The sequence below is a fragment of the Dermacentor variabilis genome, chromosome 9 (genome assembly GCF_050947875.1).
Source record: "Dermacentor variabilis isolate Ectoservices chromosome 9, ASM5094787v1, whole genome shotgun sequence".
In the NCBI taxonomy this organism is placed as follows: Eukaryota; Metazoa; Arthropoda; class Arachnida; order Ixodida; family Ixodidae; genus Dermacentor; species Dermacentor variabilis.
In genome coordinates, this window is record NC_134576.1 from 100,729,900 (window position 1) to 100,755,192 (window position 25,293).

At 46.0% G+C, this 25,293-nt stretch overlaps 1 protein-coding gene across 1 annotated transcript in view; it reads right to left on the reverse strand.

Moving 5' to 3' along the window:
* LOC142558469 (uncharacterized) overlaps nucleotides 1-25,293 on the reverse strand; it is a 55,793-nt gene that overhangs the window by 18,288 nt on the left and 12,212 nt on the right. The window contains exon 4 of the mRNA XM_075670600.1: nucleotides 10,572-10,684. Coding sequence (XP_075526715.1) covers nucleotides 10,572-10,684 — 113 coding nt within the window. The remainder of the gene's footprint in view (nucleotides 1-10,571; nucleotides 10,685-25,293) is intronic.

Below are 25,293 nucleotides of genomic sequence, written 5' to 3' on the forward strand. Positions count from 1 at the left end.
GGTAACTTCTTTAATGCCGTCCATATCCCAAATACTTCGGCGGTAAACACTGAAAAAAATTTATTTATCCGAATGCTATTTTGCCAAATTTTTGTTACGATCCCGACACCTATGTATTCTTGTGGTTTCGAGCCGTCAGTGTAAAACTCCGTGTAATTTTTATATTTTTCTTGAATAGCTCGGACCTCTTGTTATATGTGTTCTTGTGGAATGTCTCTTTTCTTTAGATGTGTTAGTGTCCAGTCACATAGCTGTGAAAAGTTGTACCATGGCGGCAATCTTGGTGGTCTTTCAGCAACCTGCAGGGCCTCATGAGGAACATCATAATTCTGACAGTATTCTTCGTGTCATAAGATTAGTGGCCGAATCATGTTTGGTTTGTTTGTTTGGCGTATCCGTGATTTGCACTGTGTTACGATGCTGTAGCATATGTGTTGTGGTGATGACCAAATTCGTAGTGCATAGAAAAGTGTAAGTAGTGCTCTGCGTTGCTGTAAGGAAGGCTCACTGCAGTCAACATATAAACTTTGGACAGGCGATGTTCTGTAGGCACCGCTCGCCAGTCGTAGGCCAAGATTGTGAACTGGATAAGTCGCTTAATGTAGGACTGCCTAGCTGCACCGTAAACTACACTACCGTAGTCGATAATGCTACGTACAAGAGACCGGTATATACGTAATAGACATGCTCGGTCAGATCCCCAGTCCTTGTGCGATAAAACCTTAATGATATTTAGTGCTTTATTTGGTTTTATTTTAGTTGAGTTAATGTGGGCAAGGAAATTCAGTTTTGTGTCAAAAGTTACGCCTAAAAATTTGTAGTCTTCTTTGACCGGCAGCGTTGTACCATACAATTTGAGAACAGGAGTGCAGTGTAAACCTCGCTTCTGGGAAAAGAGAACTGTAACAGTTTTGTGTGTTGAAAAACGGAAACCATTTTTGTCAGCCCATTGTATGAGATTATTTATCGTGATTTGTAGTTGTCTTTCGCAGGCGGGTAGATTTGAAGCGCGGCAAGCCACTTGCAAATTCTCGACATATATTGAGTGCATAACAGAGACAGGTATGATCTTATTAACAGAGTTCATAATATTATGAAGAGTGTCGTGCTCAGAATGCAACCTTGTGGAACGCCATTTTCTTGTGCAAATGTGCGTGAAAGTATTGTGCCGAGACGTACTTGAAATGTTCTATTTGACATGAAATCACATAGACAATTTAGCCTTCTGCCGCGAATTCCCAGGTCAGCCAGGTCTCGTAAGATTCCATATCGCCGCGTCGTATCATAGGACTTTTCTAAATCGAAGAAAACCGCCAGACAATATTGCTTGTGTAGAAAGGCGTCACGTATTTCCTGTTCTAGTCGCACGAGATGGTCGACGGTGGAGCAACCCTTTTTGTATCCGCACTGGTGCATGTCTATTAGGCGTCTTGTTTCAAGGATAAATGTGAGTCTTATGTTTGTCATACTCTCATAGGATTTAGCAAGACAGCTTGTTAATGCAATGGGTCTATAGATACTAGGGGATGTTGCGGGCTTACCAGATTTTAGAAAAGGCACTACTATCGCATTTTTCCAATCTGTGGGCATTACCCCAGGCTCCCATATCATACTGAAAAATTTAAGAAGTGTCCCTACCGATGCTTGAGGTAGGTGTGCCAGCCTTGTGTAGTGGACACGGTCAAGACCTGTTGCCGTTTTTTTACCGGTAGAGAGAACTCTGTTCAATTCATGAATTGTGAGGGGGTTATTACACACTTCAGCTGAAGCCCCAGTGGTGGGCAGTCTCTGTTTCTCCGCCGATTCTTTATATTTTAAGAATGAACTTGAATAGTGTGCTGAGCTGGAGATGTAAAAGTGTTCACCTAATCAGTTGGCCTGGTCCTGTAGTATTGTATGTGTGCCTGGGCATGTAAGTAGTGGTATTGTGTAAGATGAGTACTCTCCTCTAAATTTCCTCCCCTGGTCCCACATTCGTTTCGATGTTACGGTACTATTAATTGAAGAGATGTATTTTTGCCATGATGACTTTTCAGCATGTCTTCGAATGAACCGTGCTTTGGCTTTGGCTTGTTTGAAGGTTAACAGGTTGCTATTGGTCGGGTACCTTCGTAGGATTCCCCAGGCCTTATTTTGTGCTTTTTTAGCGTCACTACACTCCTTCGTCCACCAGGGGTTTAGCTTTTTGTGCACAATACCCGATGACTGGGTATGGCCTTTTCTGCCGCACAGATTATAAACTCAGTGATTTTTTTATTCAGTTTGTCAATATTTAGCTTTGGCGAAAAGACATCTTCCAGTATCACGTTCTCCATAAAGACCGGCCAGTCCGCGAGCTGTAATTTCCATCGACGTGCTCTAGTTACTAGAGTTTGTGGTCATGATAGGAGTTTGATGAGTGCGGGTAAGTGGTCGCTACCACATGAAGTGTCGAGAACTTCCCATTCAAGATCAGTAAAAAGTGAAGGCGAGCAAAAAGCTGAATCTAAACAACTAAAAGTGCGGGAAGTTGGTGAAAAGTAGGTCGGGGCACCTGAATTTAAAGGGCAGATATCATTGGATAATATAAAACCTTGAACCAGCTGTCCTCTTTGGTCAGTTTTGACACTACCCCAAAGAGTACCATGAGCATTAAAATCCCCTACTAAAACAAATGGTTCTGGTAACTGATCTGTTAGATTTTCTAAGTGTTTAGTACTAAAATATGTGTGGGTGGAATATACAGTGAACAAATGGTGATGGTTTTGTAAGATAGAATGGGGACAGCTACGGCCTCTAAAGATGTATTCAATTGGACATTCGGGTAGGAGTGCTGCCCTGCACGATTATAGCCGCTCCACCTGACAAAAGGCTGGAACATTCGCGATCCCTTCGGACAACGGTGAAACCTTTGAGAATTTGGCTATTTTTTTGGACCGAGATTTGTTTCCTGGAGACATACAGCAACTGGTGAAAAGCTGTTGATGATGTCTTTGATGTCACCAAGGTTGTGTATGAGACCTCTACAATTCCAATGGATGATGAAAGCCATTTTGAAATTGAAAGGTAGGAAATGGCACTACGGAAAGAATAATAGGTGAGATGTTAGGTGACATGGATTTAAAAAGGCTAATACAAATGAGCGATAACCTTTAGGTTATCGCTTTCTTATTTTGAGTTGTTATTGGGATTTTGTCCCTCTTACCGCGCTTGAGAGAGCGCTTGTCCTTCGGTGTCAACGACACCGGGGTTTTTGTGTCGACCTCCATCGCTCTCTCTGAGGAGCTGGAAGACCAAGAGTTTGACGCCGAGACACGCGCCTCGGGCCTTGGAGTTCGCTTGATTTTAGGGCCCTGCGGCACTGGTGTCTGCAGGGCCTCTGAAGAGAATGGAGCAGCGCCGGCTGCTTCCACCACGGGGGCGGGAGGAGTCACGGCGGGACCACTATGCGTGGTCTCGGAGGGCTCCTGAGACCTCTGTGACGCTGCCCCCATCTGCGTCACATCGGCATAACTTCTTCGAGGAAGGTACGATAGCCGCTTTCTGGCTTCGCTGAACGAGATTTTCTCTTCGACAGAGCAATGACTTCTTTTTCTTTTTCCCAGCAAGGGCAGGACCGCAAGTAAGATGGATAATCTCCCTTGCAGTTAACACAATTTGGGGATGAGGTGCAATTCTCAGATTGGTGTTCGTTGGAGCTGCATTTAGCACAAGTTGTTTGTCCTCGGCATGCATGTGAAGCATGTCCAAACCTTCGGCACTTGAAACATCGTCTGGGGTTTGGAATATGTGGTCTCACATTGACTTTAACATAACCTGCATCGAGCGAGGTAGGCATTACGCTTGTTCCGAATGTGAGTATAACATGTTTGGTGGGGATTTCCTGATCGTTTCTTCGGATTACTATTCTTTGTACTTTGGTAACATTTTGTTCCTGGAAACCTTCCAGGAGTTCCTCGTCGCTTAAACCTATAAGGCCTTTTTCAGATATTATTCCCCTGTTTGTATTAAGTGTTCTGTGGGCTGCAACAGTCACTGTCGCCTCGCCATTACTGGTAAGTTCAGCCAGCTTATCTGCTTGATCTTTATTCATTTCTAGGAGCAGGTCCCCGCTACACATTTTGGAGGCTTTGTATGTCTGTCCGATTTTATATTTCAGGCATTTGGCTACCAGGAACGCAGAGAGCTTTCTAACGGGCGTGTTACTTTCACTGTGGACTACATACTATTTAGGGAAAGATGGAGCGTTGCTACGAAAGGAGAATTGGAATGGTACTTCGGTGCGGCATCTTTTCAGAGGCCGATCATAGACTACAGAGGCTTGTGCTGCCATAGGAAAATGTGTGTTCGGCAACAGCGCCGACCGCCCACCATGGAGCCCAACGAAGGGGACGTGGCAGAGCTTGCGTAGAAGTCTGCATGAGCCACTCGTACGCCATCACTATAACCAAATATGGTGTACCCAAAGTAGGATAGCCACACAAGGTTCACCCTTGCCGCCAAGGAAAAAGGAAGTAAACAGAAAAGAGAAGAAGATAGGAAAGGCCATAAATGAGAGAGAAAGACGAAGATTCGAGGAGAAAGAAGAAGAGGCGACTGCCGATTTCCCCCTGGTGGGTCAGTCCGGGGGTTGCGTCTGCGTGAAGCAGAGGACAAAGAGGTGTGTCGCCTAAGCCGGGGGCCTTAAAGGTCCAAACACCCGGCATCGGCTCAACCTCCAGGATTCCCCTTACCCCGGATACGGCTAAGCCGCGCACGGCTACACGCGGGAGGGTCCAACCCTCGTGTGCTCGGGTACGTGGTGTGGCAACACACCATACGCCTGCGGACTCAGACGCCCCTGCGGGGTTTTGTAAAGTGTTCATAGACGATATTATCGTCTTCTCCAAACAGAGGCTGAGCATCAGGAACCCCTCTCTCAGGTATTAAATGCCCTGAGCTTGGCACACCTCAAGGTTACTTTTAAGAAAAGAGCATTCTTTCAAAGATAAGTTGTGTTTCTTGGAAGAGTGTTTGATGGGACTACCAAAAGCACGAAACAAGAGTCCATCGAGAGGATATCCCAACTAGTAAAACCATATGACGTCCATTCATTGCGTGTGTTTTTGGGAGTAGCGGGACATTTCAGACCTTTCATAAAGGACTTTGCCATAAAAACAAGATGCCTCATGCACCTAACGAAGAAAGAAGGTCCATTTGAGTGGGATGAGGAATGTGAGAGAGTCTACCGTGATCTGGTGCACATAATCTATGCTGACCCTATTCTACGCATACTAGATTTTACTTTACCATTTGAACTGAATACCGACGCCTCATACTGTGGAATAGGTACAGTCTTGTACCAGGAATGTTCAGAAGCATCCGCCGAGAAAAGCGACATGTAGTAGGCTACTACAGCTACACCCTCAAGCCACCTGAAGTCAACTACACCACAACTCAAATGGAAGCTCTTGCTGCCCTTAAAGCAATTCAGTACTTCCGTACGTACCTAGAAGGTGCGAAGTTTACTTTCTTCACCGCTCACCAGGCACTCTCTCATCTCTTGAATATGACCCAACCTAAGGGACGTATCGCCAGATGGGTGAACTACTTGCAGCAGTTCAATTTCACCATCTCCCACAGACCAGGACCCCTTTTGACTGATGCAGATGCATTGTCTAGACTGATGATACAGGCCAACAAAGAACAATCAGAAGAAATCAATGAAGCAAAATTGTTGGAAGGCATTGAACAATTTATTTTTATGGAAAGAGGCTATCAAGTCCCGCCAACGCTGTTTTCCAGGGTGCTTTATTTGTACCACGATAGGCCAGAATCTGGAGGACACGACGGATTTTGGCACACCTACAACAAGCTGGTCAAGAGATTTACGTGGCCTCACATGAAAGAAGACGTCAATCAGTACGTTCGTTCACGCCCCATTTGTCAAGTCAACAAAGTGAAATATAAGCAGCCTACGGACGCCATGATAATACCCTGCCACTCTAACGTGCCTTTTGAAGTTACACACCTGGATTTTGTCGAGGCAAATAAGAAACGAGAAGGAGTCCGAGAAACGCAAGCTTTTCTTCTGGCCATAGATGAATGCACCAGGATGGTGGCGGCACGGGCAGGAAAAGAAGATGCGAATGGTGTCATCGCCCTTCTCGAACGGGATATGTTTAGGACAACCAGGACGATCGTATGTGACAACGGTGCAGCGTTCAAGAGTGAAAAACTAGCAAGATGGGCTCGAGACCACAACATATCAATCAAATTCTGTGCGCCATACCATTCCTCGGCAAATGGGCTTGCAGAGCGTGCTATACGAGATGTGAAACAATACATCAAGATGTACGATAGTTGTTTCCCTGGTGGATGGAAATGCTCTTTAGAAGCAGCTATAAGACATAATAATCGCTCTTACACCAGTGGCTTGGGATGCAGCCTGCAGTTCGCGTCTTCAGGAGAAACCCCTATTCTTCTGGTGGACCGTGAACTGGGGCTGTTACAAAATCTCAAGATGGCCGAGGAGAGGAAACAAAAATCGCAGGAGGAGAGGTACCGTAAACGAATGAAAAAAATTTTTGACAGGAGACATTGCTCAAATATCCTAGACATTCAAGTTACCAACCTCATTCTAGCTAGGAAAAGTGTAAGAGAATCCAGTGCCAAATTTTATGGTCCTTACTCTGTGACATAGACAGCCACTCAGAAAGGAATATTGAAGACTGTGTGGTACATTGGTGAACGGGGCTCAGTTGAATGTGCTTCGATTGGAAACTTTTCAAGTATTACCACAGGAGGGGTTAGCAAGAGAAACCTGGAAGGGTGAAGCGGTATGAGCCTTCGAGTAGAAGATGAAGAAGCGCGGGAACCTGGAGAGAGGACAAGAATGAAGTGAGAATAAAAGGTAGACGAGATGGACTCCAGTTCCACAGCAATGCTTTACGTCTATTGTGTCCTTTAACTACGAAAGCTACGCCACCGCTATAATGCAGCGGTGGCGTAGAGCTAGAACACCCGCCTCGCATGCAAGAGATCCGTGGTTCGAATCCCGGTGCCGCGCAATGTTCCACCGGATTTAAAACAAATATCCGCGTGTTGATAAAATTCCATAAGCAGGCCTGGAGTGTGGCCTGATCCCGGTGACCAGAACCGGTAACGCACTCCCTCACTAGAGCAGGTTTGGCCACAACCTCCTATATGAACACAACAATCAAACCCCGGCCCTCAGTCCCCAGCAGGGGCGAAGCAACTGACCACGGCGGCGGTAAGACCTGCGACGCAGCAGAGGGTGCTAAGAATCCCTGGCTCCGAACAGCCCGCCATTGGAATATGAACCTGGCAACGTTTAACGCTAGAACATTATCTAGTGAGGCGAGTCTAGCAGTGCTATTGGAGGAATTAGAGGGCAGTAAATGGGACATAATAGGGCTCAGTGAAGTTAGGAGGCCAAAAGAAGCATATACAGTGCTAAAAAGCGGGCACGTCCTGTGCTACCGGTGCTTAGCGGAGAGACGAGAACTAGGAGTCGGATTTCTAATTAATAAGAATATAGCTGGTAACATACAGGAATTCTATAGCATTAAGGATAGAGAGGCAGGTCTTGTTGTGAAACTCAATAAGAGGTACAAAATGAAGGTTGTACAGGTCTACGCCCCTACATCCAGTCATGATGACCAGGAAGTCGAAAGCTTCTATGAAGACGTGGAATCGGCGATGGGTAGAGTGAAAACAAAATACACCATACTCATGGGCGACTTCAATGCCAAGGTAGGCAAGAAGCAGGCTGGAGACAAGGCAGTGGGGGAATATGGCAAAGGCACTAGGAATAGCAGGGGAGAGTTATTAGTAGAGTTTGCAGAACAGAATAATATGCGGATAATGAATACTTTCTTCCGCAAGCGGGATATCCGAAAGTGAATGTGGAGGAGCCCGAACGGCGAGACTAGAATTGAAATAGACTCAATACTCTGCGCTAACCCTGGCATCATACAAGATGTGGACGTGCTCAGCAAGGTGCGCTGCAGTGACCATAGGATGGTAAGAACTAGAATCAGCCTAGACCTGAGGAGGGAACGGAAGAAACTGGTACATCATAAGCCGATAAATGAGTTAGCAGTAAGAGGGAAAATAGATGAATTCCAGATCAAGCTAGAGAACAGGTATTCGGTTTTAACTCAGGAAGAAGACCTTAGTGTTGAAGCAATGAACGACAATCTTGTGGGCATAATTAAGGAGTGTGCAAAGGAAGTCGGTGGTAACTCCGTTAGACAGGATACCACTAAGCCATCGCTGGAGACGAAAGATCTGATCAAGAAACGCCAATCTATGAAAGCCTCTAAACCTACAGCTAGAATAGAACTGACAGAACTCTCAAAGTTAATCAACAAGCGTAAGAAAGCTGACATAAGGAAGTATAATATGGATAGAATTGAACATGCTCTCAGGAAGGGAAGAAGCCTAAAAGCAGTGAAGAAGAAACTAGGAATTGGCAAGAATCAGATGTATGCGTTACGAGACAAAGCCGGCAATATCATTACTAATATGGATGAGATGGTTCAAGTGGCTGAGGAGTTCTGTAGAGATTTATACAGTACCAGTGGCACCCACGACGATAATGGAAGAGAGAACAGTCTAGAGGAATTCGAAATCCCACAGGTAACGCCGGAAGAAGTAAGGAAAGCCTTGGGAGCTATGCAAAGGGGGAAGGCAGCTGGGGAGGATCATGTAACAGCAGATTTGTTGAAGGATGGTGGGCAGATTATCCTATAGAATCTGGCCACCCTGTATACACAATGCCTCATGACTTCGAGCGTACCGGAATCTTGCAAAAACGCTAACCTAATCCTAATCCATAAGAAAGGGGACGCCAAAGACTTGGAAAATTATAGACCGATCAGCTTACTGTTCGTTGCCTACAAGGTATTTACTAAGGTAATTGCAAATAGAATCAGGAACACCTTAGGCTTCTGTCAGCCAAAGGACCTGGCAGGATTCCGTAAAGGCTACTCAACAATAGACCGTATTCACACTATCAATCAGGTGATAGAAAAATGTGCGGAATATAACCAACCTTTATATATAGCTTTCATTGATTACGAGAAAGCGTTTTATTCAGTTGAAACCTCAGCAGTCGTGGAGGCATTGCGGAATCAGGGTGTAGACGAGCCGTATGTAAAAATACTGAAAGATATCTACAGCGGCTCCACAGCCACCGTAGTCCTCCATAAAGAAAGCAACAAAATCCCAATAAAGAAAGGCGTCAGGCAGGGAGATACGATCGCTCCAATGCTATTCCCAGCGTGTTTACAGGAGGTTTTCAGAGACTTGGTTTGGGAAGAATTGGGGATAAGAGTTAATGGAGAATACCTTAGTAACTTGCGATTCGCTGATGATATTGAGTTGCTTAGTAACTGAGGGGACCAACTGCAATGCATGCTCACTGACCTGGAGAGGCGAAGCCGAAAGGTGGGTCTAAAAATTATTCTGCAGAAAACTAAAGTAATGTTTAACAGTCTCGGAAGAGAACAGCAGTTTACGATAGGTAGTGAGACATTGGAAGTGGTAAGGGTACACATCTACTTAGGACAGGTAGTGACTGCGGATTCGGATCTTGAGACTGAAATAATCAGAAGAATAAGAATGGGCTGGGGTGCGTTTGGCAGGTATTCTCAGATCATGAACAGCAGATTGCCATTATCCCTCAAGAGAAAAGTCTATAACAGCTGTGTCTTACCAGTACTCACGTACGGGTCAGAAACCGGGAGGCTTACAAAAAGGGTTCTACTTAAATTGAGGACGACGCAACGAGCTATGGAAAGAAGAATGATAGGTGTAACGTTAAGGGATAAGAAAAGGGCAGATTGGCTGAGGGAACAAACGCGAGTTAACGATATCTTAGTTGAAATCAAAAAAAGAAATGGGGGCATGGGCAGGACATGTAATGAGGAGGGAAGATAACCGATGGTCATTAAGAGTTACGATATATATATATATATATATATATATATATATATATATATATATATATATATATATATATATATATATATATATATTTCTCGTGAAACATTTAGTGGAACATGACATTACAGAGAAAACGCCACAGTCCCAGAAATAGTGTTCCATATACCTGTACCTATTTTCTCGAACATTGTTCCACACACCTGCAGCTTGATCCAAAAGTAACAGGTGAAATGCTCCATATAGTAGATAATAATATGTGGAACACTGTTCCGCAAACCAGGGGCTTTTTCAGTGGTAATATTTCAATGTGAGTATAACCACACAAAGCTCGAATAGAGGGCTCACCTTTCTATATATTTTGTGATTTTATACTGAACCTCGTTTCGTATATGTAAGCGGAAAATATTTGCAAATGTTTTCCACTTACTGCTGTAAGTGGGACGAGACTGTGGGCTCGTGTATAAAAATTCGTGTTCCCCTGTAACTTGTTTGCATGCACGCCATTTTTTGCAGTGCCTCTAAACAGAAAGCGTAAATTGTTCAACTGAATGCCTGATTGTTGTTTGCGTCATGAGAAATCCTTCACCGACACGAACTAGCATAGCTCTGGGCAAACGGATAGGAACGAAAAAAATACGCACTTTATCGCTTTTGTCTCAATGTACGTCCTGTAAGCCGTAGTGAGGGATCCGGTGTAGAAGACGTAGTGCGGGCGATTGGGTTTTATCGTCATGTCGATCTTCCACTTGATGTCCTGCAGAAGACAGCGAAGAACGTTTGAAGGAGTTGGCTCGAGAAGAGAGAGAAAGCAAGGACAGGAAAGGCAAGGAGGTCTACCAGAAGAGCACATGGTTTGCTACCCTACACTGGGGATGAGGGAAAGGGGAATAGAAAGAGGAAGAAAGGGAGAGAGTAAGCACTGAGTGCGTGTGGGAGGAACACTGTAAACAGGGACATAGAGTTGAAAAAAAAAGGCTTCGATTACTTTTCATCGGTTCTGTAAATGTCTTTTTACGTGGCCGGTCCTTGTATAGTTAAGGACCTGTCACGGTGCGTAGTGACTATGGCGTTCTGCTTAGTTACTAAACTGGAGGTCACGTGCTCGATCCTGGCCTCGGCGGCCGAAGTTCGGTGTGGGCCGAAGCGCAAAAATGCTCGTGTACATACATTTAGATGAACCTTTAAGAACCTTAGCTGATCAAAATTGATCCGCAATCCCCAACTACGGCCTTCCTGATATTGAGATCGTAGTTTTAGAACGTAAAACCTTAGAATTTTTTTTACCCAAGGCACGCCTAAATAAGATGAGAAACTACTCAAGTAAGCCGATAGAACTATGATCTCGACAATGAGAAGTGTGAAGGTGTTGCTGCGACCGTAAAGCTATATGCTTGCAATGCTCCGAGCATCCGTGTGCAAGCACAGGTGGTGCAATTTGGTGTGTCTAGAAAATGACTTGGCACAAAACGTTATCGTGGCTACCGAAATAAAGCTCGTGTTGTAATTGATCGTCAGTAAAGCAGCGCTGGTTTTCATGCAGTAAATATTGCGAGGTACTCTTTAATAATAATATTTGGGGTTTTACGTGCCAAAACCAGTTTCTGATTATGAGGCACGCCGTAGTGGAGGACTCCGGAAATTATGACCACCTGGCGTTCTTTAACGTGCGCCTAAATCTAAGCACACGGGTGTTTTAGCACTTCGCCCCCATCGAAATGCTGCCGCCGTGGCCGGGAAGTACTCTTTTCCAAGATGTAACATATGATAGAATACTATATATACAGTGCCTTTTTATTCATGGGCAAGTTAAATTATTATTATTATTATTATTATTATTATTATTATTATTATTATTATTATTATCTTGATATTTTTCATAGCTCCCTGTCATAGTTTTTTACCGAGTTTGCGTTGTGTTATAGTTCTACACATCGTTAACTGCACTCCTCATTTTTCTTTGGTATCCACTTTGCGCTTCGTTGTACATGCATTCTTTTTTTCAAGAGTGTACTTTTTATTCATTGTTCTTTTTTACTCATATTCCCCAGCGTTATTTCTTTTGTGTGTGTTTTGCCACTTCAATGTATGCGTGCACCAGCCCTCAGACGTCATGGTGGTTCCTGGGCACGGTATAAAATGTATCGATTGATTCATTCATTCCCTGATTGATTATTGATGAGAAACGTCGAACGACACGTCGAGCGAAAAAGTCTCGCGTCTGTCGTCTGTAGCGGCGCAATGGTGCCTAAGCTCCCATTGCCATTGGCTGCGACGCCACGTCACAAGGTGCGACTCGGCGGAGCAGCGTGAGCGAAAGGCAGCACCTGCTGCAGCGATAGCGCGCCAGGTGCCGTGTGAGGGGAGAGGGCATCGCCGCGACGCCACTTCGCTCTCGCTCCCGCTCTCTGCACGAGTGCTCCTCGACAAAGCAGCGCGGGCGAAAGGGAACACCTGCTGCCGCGATAGCGCGCCAGGTGCCGTGTGAGGGGAGAGGGCATCGCCGCGACGCCACTTCGCTCTCGCTCCCGCTCTCTGCACGAGTGCTCCTCGACAAAGCAGCGCGGGCGAAAGGGAACACCTGCTGCCGCGATAGCGCGCCAGGTGCCGTGTGAGGGGAGAGGGCATCGCCGCGACGCCACTTCGCTCTCGCTCCCGCTCTCTGCACGAGTGCTCCTCGACAAAGCAGCGCGGGCGAAAGGCAGCACCTGCTGCAGCGATAGCGCGCCAGGTGCCGTGTGAGGGGAGAGGGCATCGCCGCGACGCCACTTCGCTCTCGCTCCCGCTCTCTGCACGAGTGCTCCTCGACAAAGCAGCGCGGGCGAAAGGCAGCACCTGCTGCAGCGATAGCGCGCCAGGTGCCGTGTGAGGGGAGAGGGCATCGCCGCGACGCCACTTTGCTCTCGCTCCCGCTCTCTGCACGAGTGCTCCTCGACAAAGCAGCGCGGGCGAAAGGGAACACCTGCTGCCGCGATAGCGCGCCAGGTGCCGTGTGAGGGGAGAGGGCATCGCCGCGACGCCGCTTCGCTCTCGCTCCCGCTCTCTGCACGAGTGCTCCTCGACAAAGCAGCGCGGGCGAAAGGCAGCACCTGCTGCAGCGATAGCGCGCCAGGTGCCGTGTGAGGGGAGAGGGCATCGCCGCGACGCCACTTTGCTCTCGCTCCCGCTCTCTGCACGAGTGCTCCTCGACAAAGCAGCGCGGGCGAAAGGGAACACCTGCTGCTGCGATAGCGCGCCAGGTGCCGTGTGAGGGGAGAGGGCATCGCCGCGACGCCACTTCAGTCTCGCTCCCGCTCTCTGCACGAGTGCTCCTCCACAGAGCAGGGCGGGCGAAAGGCAACACCTGCTGCGGTGCTTGCGCTCCAGCTGTTTCTTGAGGAGAGAGCGGATCGCCACGTCTGTGGCATGCGGCGTTGGCGCCGCAGGCTGCTGCTTCTTGCTGGCTCGGGAAGCACGTGCGACTATCATACATAACTAGCAGCGAAAAACTCGAAGGTCCGCTCAGCTCCGTTCAATTGAACATTGATGCTTTGGCATTTACTACTCATAAGAAGTGCTCAGGTGTCCTCGGTTATTTTCTTTTCAGGATGCTGATTTTTTCATAACTCGCTGTCATTGTTCTTATATTCCCCTGCCATGTCTCTTAATGTTTGCGTGTGCCAACCCTCAGACATCATGATTGTTCCCGGGCATGGTAAAAATTATTGTTGTTGTTGTTGTTGTTGTCCTGCAGCATGGCACCCAGTAAGGAAGCATCATGCTTGTTCTGTTCGTGCCCAGTTTCCGGAAAACACCAGATCTTGCACTCTGAAAGATCTAAGCAACGTGTACATGCGAAGTGTGTAACTTGGCCAGGTGACGAACTGAAGGTTTTGAAGTCTGGACCGCGTTCCTTTTGCTGCAGTTTGTGTGACCTAACACAGCGGGCTATTAAGCATGGTGGCCACTAGCCGAAGACGTGCTCCCTGCGGCTTTTCCGTTACCAAACCGGTTCCCTCTTCTCCTCTTGTGCACCACTAGGGGACCTTGACGGGGACATGACCGGTGTGTGTCGCCTCCTCGACGCGCTAGAGGGAATCTCGTTCCTGTGCGAAGTTTCCCAACTGCGAGAGCAGACTAAACTATCTTCGCAGGGTTCATTCACGGGGCGTGGAGCAACACGCTCAAGTCGTCGCCTCCCTTCGAGCGAAGGTTCGTTGCCTGCGCGACGAGCAGTCACGATGTGCAACTATGGTGGCTAGAAGGGTGCAATGTGACGGGTGGGAGCCGGCGGGGCGCATGGAGGCGTGATGAAAGTTGAAGATGGCACTACTTGGAGCCGGTGTGCACCTTTCGCGGCTTTTGGACGGAGCGGCGCACGGCGGCTGTGCCGTGAGTCGCTTTCACTTTGCCTCGCGTTTGAACTTTTCACGTAATACGTGGTGCAAACAACACAAAGTGCTTGCTGCTTAGAGATACATTATTAATTAAGGTGGCACTTCTTTGGAGGGCAGAGAATGTTAAGATGCGTTATTCGCAACATCTAAACGCGTAGCAGATGTCTAGCCATGCGATTTAAAAGAGGAGGAACATCAGATCTGAGGGCAATGCTGGACGAGTTCGTTTTTGATAAAAGGCTTGGTGTTAGCGCAAGCGAATGTGGACCGTGAACGGAAACAACCCGAAATGCAGACTTTCAACTTTGGTCATTCGGTCATCTGCCGCAAATATAGCCAGGGGGCGCCCAGAAAATTGTGCACGGAAACATAAAAACAATGCTAAGGCTGCGCACAATAAGCCCGGAACAACATCACCGCATCGTTCATCAACGTCATGCGCCAGCAACATGCCCTTAGAAAGGTTTAGCTTTGCAAAAAAGAAACAAAATTAGGTACATATGCGGGAGCTTTGGCGAACCTCAGCATGTACAAAATATCTTCCATCCCTGCTTTTGTTCTACAGATCTACAAGAAAAGAGGAAACGTTTTAATATATACTACATTATTCCACATGCACTAATCAAGCTGAGCTTGGCAGTAGGGTCTACTTCGCTTTCCTTAACTTCAAGTGTTTTTGACGCTCCCTTTGAAGAGCCTTGTCCTTGTTGAAAGATTTTGTGAAAAAGTGTAGCCTAGTTAACACCACAAACTAGATAATTTTTACAGTGGGCTCTTTAGGATGGAGCTCGCATCCCACTCGGCTGAGTGTTAAACTGCTCAAGAACTGCATAAAATCATGCATACTGAAAGCATAAAGCTTCCCTGTTCAAAAGAAAAAAATGATGTGAATGTATCCGCTAGCACTTTCATGAGCTCCAGGGTACAATAGGCCTGTCAAATTTTTGCGTGAACATGCTGTCTGCATCGCCTTCAACTGCTTCACTGGTGACTGCGAAGCCACAAGGACAACGTTGGCAAGACATTTCGCCGCCAAACTATAAAAAACATGTTCCCGCTTTCGACGCAATGAGTGCACACCGCGTTATCTGCACATTAAACAGGAACAGCCCAATACGGTGCACTACCGTCCTCCAAATAATCACAGCGTCACATGTGCGACGCTTTCCCGCTTTCAAGTGATCCCGATCGACGTGAAAACAAGCGCGGTATGCACGCGAATGGTATCCCGGAAGACCTCGCTAGCGCTACTCTGGTAAGGGCCGCGCCACGGCTTGTCCTTGCACACCAGCACGCTTCAGTGCCCCTGGCGGTGGCGGAAAATTTCATCGCTCATCGCACCTCTCACCCACACGGCGCAGACACGCCGCCCGTCACACTGCCCCCTCGTAGCCACCATACTGCAAGTACCACACCTGGGGAGACATGTAGATTGCGGAAGGCTACTTGACTACTTGACCTTGACTACTTTTTCTTCTGCCTCAACGCGACTTGTAGCTGTATTTCAACGCACACCTGAAAAACCAACTGCCATTTCGCAATGCGATTTCGTTTCCTCCGCTGAAAAGCCCCCGACACTAAACCAAAAAGCAATAGTCCGGCTATGGTTGGAAACCTAAAGACTTCGACGTTATCTGTAGCTCAATAGGCCTATTTTTGTTTCCGAGTTGAGCAAAGAAACAACCTCTTCCGATCAGGCGAAGCACTTGAAAGCGTTGAATATCTCTCCCCTCTCTTGCCAGCGACTTAGAGCATATTATCAGTCGCATATTTCTTTTCATCTAGCCGTCGATCATGAAGCCTTTAAGCGCCTGAACGACCCGTCAATGTGGCATATGGCATGCCTGTTCAAACCGTTCCGTGGGGGGGCTGCACGACGACATGCTTTCGACATAACCCCTACTGATCAAAGTGTCGCGTAATTTGGACATCTTTTAAAGAACGCTGTGGACTTCGCACTAAGGTACGCGAATTTTTCTAAGGTGTCATTTTGTCTTCCTTTCCTCTTTTTGTAACTTCTGCAACTTGGCGATACAGTGTTATGCCCTTTTGAGACTTTTTTCCACCGCACTAAAACACAGAAGATGTACAGAAGGTGATTTGCCTAAACGTCAGCCTAGTGCGCTATGAAAAAGTGTCAATTGGAGCATTCTATCTGCCGCAGAATATTTCCTTGTTTTGTTTCATGAGATCATCCCTTCTATTGAAAGTGTAATATCTTCCCATAGCAAGGAATCTTTCTTCGTGAATTTCATGCGCCTGAAATTGATTGACACACACTTAGTTATTCTCATTACAATGATTAAGTAGGGAACAAATGTACGCTGTTGTTCAACTTTCTAGCCTTCTCTTTCCTTCAGCAGCATAACCTGATCGCCAATTTTAGTGATCTTTGCCTTTTGAATGCTCGAGTTATAGGTTCCTGTCGGTCCGACGTTTTTTTTTTCTTGTGCGTGATAAGTTTCATGCGTCACTAAAGATAACTGCCTCTGGGTCAGCCCTTAGGCAAAGCTCCTCCAGAGCCATAAATGAATCCTGTCGCTTTGTTTTCGAGCGTTGTGAATGTCTTGGTTTCTGTGATTCTTGTTCACCGCCGACTGGTCACTAACTACGCACAAAACCAATGTCAACGATCAAGTAGCTGTGTTTACGGAGCTTGTTTTGAGCAGCATGCATGCACAAATACATTCCCCAGTACGGACCTAAACACTCTAAACATCCCCGCTGGTTCTCCTCTGAACTTATAAATGCCCTAAGCATAAACATCGCGCGCACCGAAAATCTGGAAGTACTGTGTCTAATGAGGGGATAGAAGAATTACGCTTTTTGCGGGCTGTATACGAACGCCCATATAAGCGGAAGAACGACTCACGTATTGCATTCTTGGAAAAAAGCGCCTCCGACCGGCCGACGCCATTTTGGACGTAAATCCGCAAGCGCTCTAGTGAACGCGCAGGGAGTTTTCGCCTGCTCTACTCTAGTGGAGTAGGAGTCCAAGCAGTTGGTGAACGCTGGGCCGCCCATTTGGCGTCCTTGTATAAATCTTCAGGTGTCAACGCTGGCGTCATTCAGCCGCACATGAAGACTCCTACATCTAGTGTTGTATTGCTTGATGAAAAACCTCGTTCACAAATGCCTTAAGCGGTTGAAGCCTTCCCTTCCTACGGCCCTGGTGGCATCCCCTGTACAGCACTAAAAGCTCACGGCAGTATATTTGCCCGAGTGTTCGCATCTACATTTAATAACTTTTCAAATGCTTCCACTTTCCCTCACACGTGGCAAACTGCTCGTGTTTTCCTGTATTTAAGTCTGGCTATAAAACAGATGTCTCGAATTATTTTCACTGCAGCACATCTTAGAGGTTTGAGCTTGCTGTGAAGAACTCACTGATTCTGAATAAGCATCGATTGCACTCCGGCCGTTCCACTGTCACCAACCTCGTAAGTGTCATGACACAGGCCTCTGTACCGGTAGTTCAAAGGAACAAGTTGACACTATTGTCTGTGATTTCAGGAAAGCTTTGGTGTAGTCAGCCACTCACTGCTCCTGATCAAGGTTGCGCACTTTGGTGGTGACTCGTCATTTGTCAATGTCTTGCGCAGTTATCTTTCTGATAGATCATGTTATCCTAGCGTCAACGGCGAAACGTCTATTTACATGGCAACTAGTGGCGGTCTTCAAGGATCAGTATTAGGACCACTACTTTTTTTGCTATAAATATTACATTCTTCCCGCTATCCGAAACACTTCTTTCCTTCTATATGCGAATAGCATTGAGATTTTAAAGAAAATTCACATTGTTGATTACTGTCCCACTCTGCAGTCGGAACTGTTTTTTTTCAATAAATAGCGCAAACAGAATACCCCCCCCCCCCCCACCCCTTTTCAATGCCGCTGATACCAAAGGCATGGCTTTCACACACAAAACAGCAACCATTTCTTTTCGTTGTTCTGTAGATTCCGTACTGGTGTGTAAGGTTTGTGAGATCGATGATCTGGGTGTACTTTTTGTACAACCTTATACTTTTCTTGCACTTTACACTTTCGACACTATAGACGTTGCAATGCGCGGTGTGCGCTCTCTGGACTGTGTTTGCAGACTATCTAGGAAATTCAAGCCTCCTACACCGATCTGCAAGTAGTACACAACAATATGTCTTGCTCAACTCGAATACGCCTCGACTGTGTGGAATGGCTTTTCTGTATCCGACAATGACATTGTGGATTGGATCCACAATGTCACATGTCCAAAGCTTATATCATCACCGCTTTGCCAACACGGACTCTGTACATTGTTCAAGCACTGTTGGATTATTGTCGTTACCCTTGCTTCACAATCGACGTAATCGCGCTGACCTTCTTTCTATTTATTTCACTTTTTTTTAAACTGCTTCACGGTATCCTCACCTGCCCCGAACTCCTCAATTGCAGAATTTGTCGTAGTCCGCGTAAAGTGACCAGAGAAAATATACCTTTCCATGTTTCTGCCTGTCACCACCAACACTCAACAGTCCACAGAATACTCAATCTTTCTAGCGCTTATTTTCATGATCTTGATATTTTGATAACTCGTTGTTATCGCTCTTTTTCGAGCTTTGCGCTGTTGTGTCATAGTTTCACATGTTGTGGAAGTGGCCTTCTCCTCCTTTTTCTTTTGTATTCACCATGCGCCTTGCTGTATATACAGTCTTCTTTTCAAGATTGTTCTTTAGATTCATGGCGTTTCTTACTTATATTTCCCTGCCGTTTTCTGAACGTATGCGTGCGCCAGCACTCAAGCCTGATGGTTGTTTCTGGGCACGGTAAATAAATTATGTATTGGTTATGTGATTGATTATCATATCTTTAGTTACATTTCTCAAGATTGCCACTCCATGCTTGTCTTATCTTTTTTATTTTTGTGCAGCCGCCAAACTTCAATGAAGACTGCTTTAGAAACGTTCTAGGTCTGTCCCACAAATCTTGATGCTATTCCGTCATGCGCAACAATGCTTATCTTGTTGCGCCATGCATCGTCCAGTCCCCCTTAAGTGTTTGACTCTGGCAGCACAGAAACGCAGCATTCGTTCCGCTAACTTCACCAAGCGCAGCTTCAACTTTTCCCCTTGGGGATAACGTTGGCTTCTACCATTACTTTTAAATCGCTGACTGCTCTTTTGTGGAAGGGAGATTGATGTTGATGAACAAATTCATTTGTTCACGAAAGTCATTGAAGATGGCATGCACATGTTCATAATTAAGAAAGCGCTCAACAAGTAACTGTTCCCTTAGCGGTGTTTATGAAGAACTAAAAACGAAAATAACACAGAAAGACTATGCACACGGGAAAGATGGGCAAACAAACCTAGTTATGTGGAAACTTGAATTTAGGCGCTGTTTTTGTGTTTGCAAATTTTATTATTAAAATGATCGCTACTACAACCACATTGTCGAAGCCAGATAACGAGTTATCCAAATATTATAAGAGCTACGTGCGCTCTCACTCTTCTAAGAAGATCGGCGAAGATGTCTACCTTGTTGATAAAAATGGCCAAGTCTAGAACACTGCTGATGCCGTTGCAGAACATTTCCGTTCTGTATATAGCCTAAAAGGTGATTCTACTTCAAGTAACCTACCTGCTCAGCCTGCTACAGTGCGTGCGCTATCAGTCATGAAGACCTTGATTTCTAGTGTAGGAAGCGCCTCAAACCTCTTTGTCTTGTGTCGCTGATGGTATCTCTCCCGTACTGCTTAAGACGTACGGATGCATACTTATCCCCATTCTTACAAGCATCTTCAACAGCTGCCTAAAATCTAGTGCGTTTGCTAGCGCGTGGAAGGTATCACGGGTAGTGCCCGTACACAAATTGGGTAGCAGAAGTGCACTTATTGGCTACCGGCTCATACCTATCCTCTACGCTGAGTCAAAGCGTTAGAATCTATATTTCATTTCCTGATTGCTGTTAGTGCTAGAAGCACCTTACTGAATGAACAGCCCGGATCTGTATCAGGGCTCTCCACAACAAACTTGATCACACTTATGACCCATGTCTCCAGTGTGGTACCTAGTACAAGCCAATTAGACGCTCTTTAAGAGGCAAAGTAATGTTACATATGAAGTAGTTTGCCACGACATTCCACAACGAAGATCACGCAAACGCACATGCACATGCCACCACTGCCCTGGTATCAAATTACCTGATAGATCGTACTTTGATGGCAATTATGGACGGAGCTCTGTTAGCTATGAAAATACCAGCACAGTTCTTGGTCCACCTATGTTCCTACTTTCATAAGTAACCTTCCGTCAGCAATTCAACATTCTGCATTCCTTCTATATTCTGACGACTTGAAGCAAGTCGAGATTGTGAACAGTGTTTACGACTGCAGCCTCCAAGCAGACATTCTCTCATTCACAAACTGGTACAGAGACAATAAGCCCCTCTTAAATGCTTCCAAAACTATGTTATTCGATCAAATGCGGAAAACATACCATGCGTAATCTTCATACACCCTTCAGGTTGCTCCACTGCCGAGGGTCCATGAAGTTCAAGATCTTGGTGTATGTTTCGACAGAACGCCAAGTTTCCATTCACACCCGAAATATGTGAAACAACGCGCCTTTCGCGCTCTTCGTATTGTTTGCTATATATCGCATGACTTCCACTCCTATGCTGCATTTCCGAAATGGATTCCACTGTGTGCATTCCACTACTAGAGTTTGCCTTTGTGGTTTGAGGTAGAGCGCGCAAACATAATTTTTGTCCTCGTAGAACGCGTCCAGATAAATGAATATCTACATTAGTTCGATGGCGAACAAGAAATCATAGAAACCAAAATATTCACCACGCTTGAAAACAAAGCGACAAGATTCATCTATGCCTCTGGAGGAGCTGTGCCTCAGGTTTGACCCGCAGGCAGTTATCTTTAGTGAGGCATGAACCGTATCACGCACAAGAAAGAATGGCGCACCGACGAGTATCTATAACTTGAACATTCACAAGGCAAATGTTACATGTTCCTGCCAATCATCACCGACACTCAACCGTACACAGAATAATCAGTCCTTATAGAGTTCATTTTCATTGTTTATAAGTCGCTGTCACTGTTCTTTCTCGTGCTTTGCGTTGTTGTTTTATAGAGTTGCACAATGTTGAACTGCTTTTCTGCTTCCTTTCCTTTTGTATTTACCTTGCGGTTTGTTTTATGTTCACTCCTCTTTTCATAATTGTGCGTTTGATCATTGTATATTCTGGTTCAAATATGGTCCGCTGTATTCTTTAGGCATGCGTGCCACCAGCCCTCACACCTTAAGGTTCTTCCTGGGCGCGGCAAATGAATAATATAGTAACTGATTATTATTATTATTATTATTATTATTATTATTATTATTATTATTATTATTATTATTATTATTATTATTATTATTATTATTATTATTAAGACATTTAGTTCCTCTATAAGGAGGCCCGTGGAAACTAATGAGCAACTATTTCAATGAGCCTTTTTGCTGCACATGGCAACTGGTGACCCTTCACAAGACAGGTAATCAAAAAGACATTTTCTTGATGCGTACGAACAGAAAAATGAAACAAAGAAAAACATATAGGCGACATACTTATCAGATCAGCTTCTATTTTGCTTGTAAGATCATTTGACTCCACGCTAGGGTAATGACACGTTAGATTGCTCTTTCCATACTGTTTCATTAGCGCAGCACTCCTTAAGGCTGGAAATGACCTTTATTAGGAAACAAATCAAGCTGAGCTGAAGACGAGGTGGGACTACCATTACTGGAGCTCCTTTATATTCGCTGCGAGGTTTCAATGTTCGATTGCGCTAATTTTCAGCGTTGAGTGAGAGCTCAAATAAGGAGCCGTTGGAGTTGTTTAATTAACGTAGCTTGCGCAAATCCACAAGTCCAAGATTAAAAAGACGGCCTAAGTATTCTAAATGCAGCAATTTGGTATTGCCCCAACAGTCACATTGTACTAAATCATGCGTTTGTGAATGGTGATTAAGCTAAATGACACTCATGCTTAGCTACTGAAACGCACGAGCTGTCTGCCTACGTGCGGGTTGTTTACTCTGAAAGGCGTTGAAAAAAAGTACAAAGATGTGTAAGTTAGCTGCATGCACATTAAGTAGCCTGTACCTGCCCCTCCCCCTGGCACAGTAAAATTCCATTTCTGCTTCGCCGCTTATGAAATAAAGAAGTTTCTGCTTGCAGTAGTACCCCAAAAGGAATACGTTTGCAAATATCTGTAGCGTCAACCAAATATTGACTCGCAGTACCTCTCCGTATGACGTCTTCTGTATACGTTTCCTGACGAGCGGATGCCCAACAAAAGGTCTCAAAAGAGCAGCACTATATTTTATACCAACGCACACTGCGAATTCTGGGGAGCATTTGTGCTCTAAGGCAGCGTACAGTGCGCCGCTATGTGAAACGCCATTTTAAACCTGGCAGCGTTTTTGCTGCTACCCTTGTGCTGTGAGCTCGATCGATCACGTTCGCGTGTGTTTGAGCTCTTTTGCGACTTAATTCCTAGCGCGAAGTAATCCTGACGCAAGACACGCCGTTTGATCGGTCACACTAACTCCTGCTTGGTCACTCTAATCGGCGCCATATCAGGGAAACCGGCCTTTGGAGATTACGGCCCCCTTTGAGAACCTCGATGCACGTCGAAATATCATTCGCATTTGTAGCAAAGATAAAGGACATGACGTTGAGTGAAGATGACGCTTTGGTCTCGTTTGACGTCACATCGCTTTTCACTAGTGGCCCAGTGGATTTGGCAGTAACCACGTGCAAAGAAGCCGTAGAAGAAGACAGTGGTCTTCCTGGTCGCACGCCCTTCGACGTCCCCGAACTTAGCGAGCTGCTGCGGTTTTGTCTAAGCAACACGTATTTTTCTTATGGCGGCAGCCTTTATCAGCAAGCGCATGGCACGGCAATGGGAGCGTTAATATCGGTCACCACGGCCAATCTAGTAATGGAAGCCTTGGAAGGGAAAGTGCTGGCCACATTTAACCCGGCACCTAAAGCTTTTTCATCGCTACGTGGATGACTGCTTCTGTATTTTGAAGGAAAAAGACATCCAACGCTTCTTGGACTGCCTGAACGCCCAAAATGCGCACATACAATTCACTGTGGTACACGAAAGGGACAACTCGTTGCCTTTCTTGGATGTACTGGTTCGTCGGGATGGGGGCGCTCTCGCATTCGCGGTATACAGGAAGCCTACACAAACAGGTCGTTACCTCAAGTTTAATTCTTGTCATCCTGTCGGCCACAAGACGTCCGTAGTGTCGTCCCTGATAACACGCTTCGGACGCGTCTGCTCAGGCGACGATGCCCTGAAAAAGGAATCACGGACGATCCACCGTGAACTAACCCGCAACGGCTACCCTAGTCGTTTCATATGCAGGACCGAGAAGCGGATATTAGAGCCAAGCTCGGAGAACAACGCGACAATCTGTGCACGTGCAGCCATCCTTTACGTCCAAGGAATGAGCGAGGCACTGTCGCGCGTATTTTCAAACTACGACTTGCGCATTGCCCACATCCCGGCCATCAAGCTCCGGAACCAGCTCATGAATGTGGAAGACAGGTTACCTGTTGAATCATTCCCAGGAGTTGTGTATGGGATACCATGCGCTGATTGCCACAAAGTATATATTGGTGAAACAGGGTAGTTCTCCAGGCTCCTCAAGGAACATAAACGTGACGTAGAAAATAATAGTGACACGATGAACGCCATTGCCGAGCATGCGCAATAACATAATCACAAGATTGACTGGGACAATGCCACTGTTGTTGCCAAAGAAAAGAACGCGTCATCCTGACGGCTGCTAGAATCTCTAATCATTCAATCGACGCCAGCTACGATGAACCGGACACAAAGGACTATGCCTGCCGTTTACGCACGGTCATAACGTCACGTGCTGGCTATATAAGTGACGACGATTTCCTGTCCAACTCAGTGAACAAGGAACCCGTACGCGGTTCCGAAACGTCAGATTATTCATCAGACTTGGTCAGAGACCGTGATTCCCTTCATTTCCATGCTTGGCCAGACGAACTTTCGTCGAACCTTTGATTATATCATACAGTTAGCGTTTTAAAAAAACGTTGGCCACTACAGTTGCCGCAACGAGTAAACCATACAGTCGGCCATACCATGCAGAACATGCAGGAAAAAAGCAGACCACTACAGTTGCCCGTGCAAGTACACCATACAGTTGGTCATGCCATACAGTCGGTGCAGAAAGAAAGCTGATCACTATAATTGCCCAAACAAATAAGTATACCATACAGTCTGCCATAGGATAAAGTCGGTGAAGAAAGAGAGCAGGACACTGAGAAAAGGTTGTAAGGGTATGAATTATATACCGGTTTACGTCCATATTTTAAGGGTGCAAGTTACCTCACGATCCAATACGCTGTTTTCTATGGCTTTCATGTCTCTATTTTAGAACTGCCTTATCTGCCTTCCACAAGCGTATACTTACACCAGACCGCTTACGTTAGGAGAAAACGGAAATAGCGCAAATTTCAATTTCGCGGCGCCTTCTTTCCGTAACAGTCTGAAGCTCTCGAATGCGTAGGGCGACTGCACGGCGCAGTGCGCACTCTACGTTGATTTCTTTGACTCACGAGTACGCTGGTACAGAAGTTCGCTTCCGTGGACAAATGAAGAGCACGGAAATACTAAATAGAGTAGAACGAGTAGAATATTGTCACGTCGCAGTGACGGTGAAACAACCACAGAGGCGCAACGCAGGACACGGGACTAACTGTTCATCGGGCGGACCTGTGGCCAGCAAAACAAGTACGCGCACAGCTCAGTGCCAGCGACGAGCACACTCGCCGATTGTCGAAATCCGGACCTGCGACTCAAACGCGTGGGCATTTCATGTATGCACGACTCGGTGAAGGTTCCAGCGTAATCGTTGGTGCCTGCGTGCCATCCGGGAAGTATATGCTGCACAAACCGTGTCCCTCCT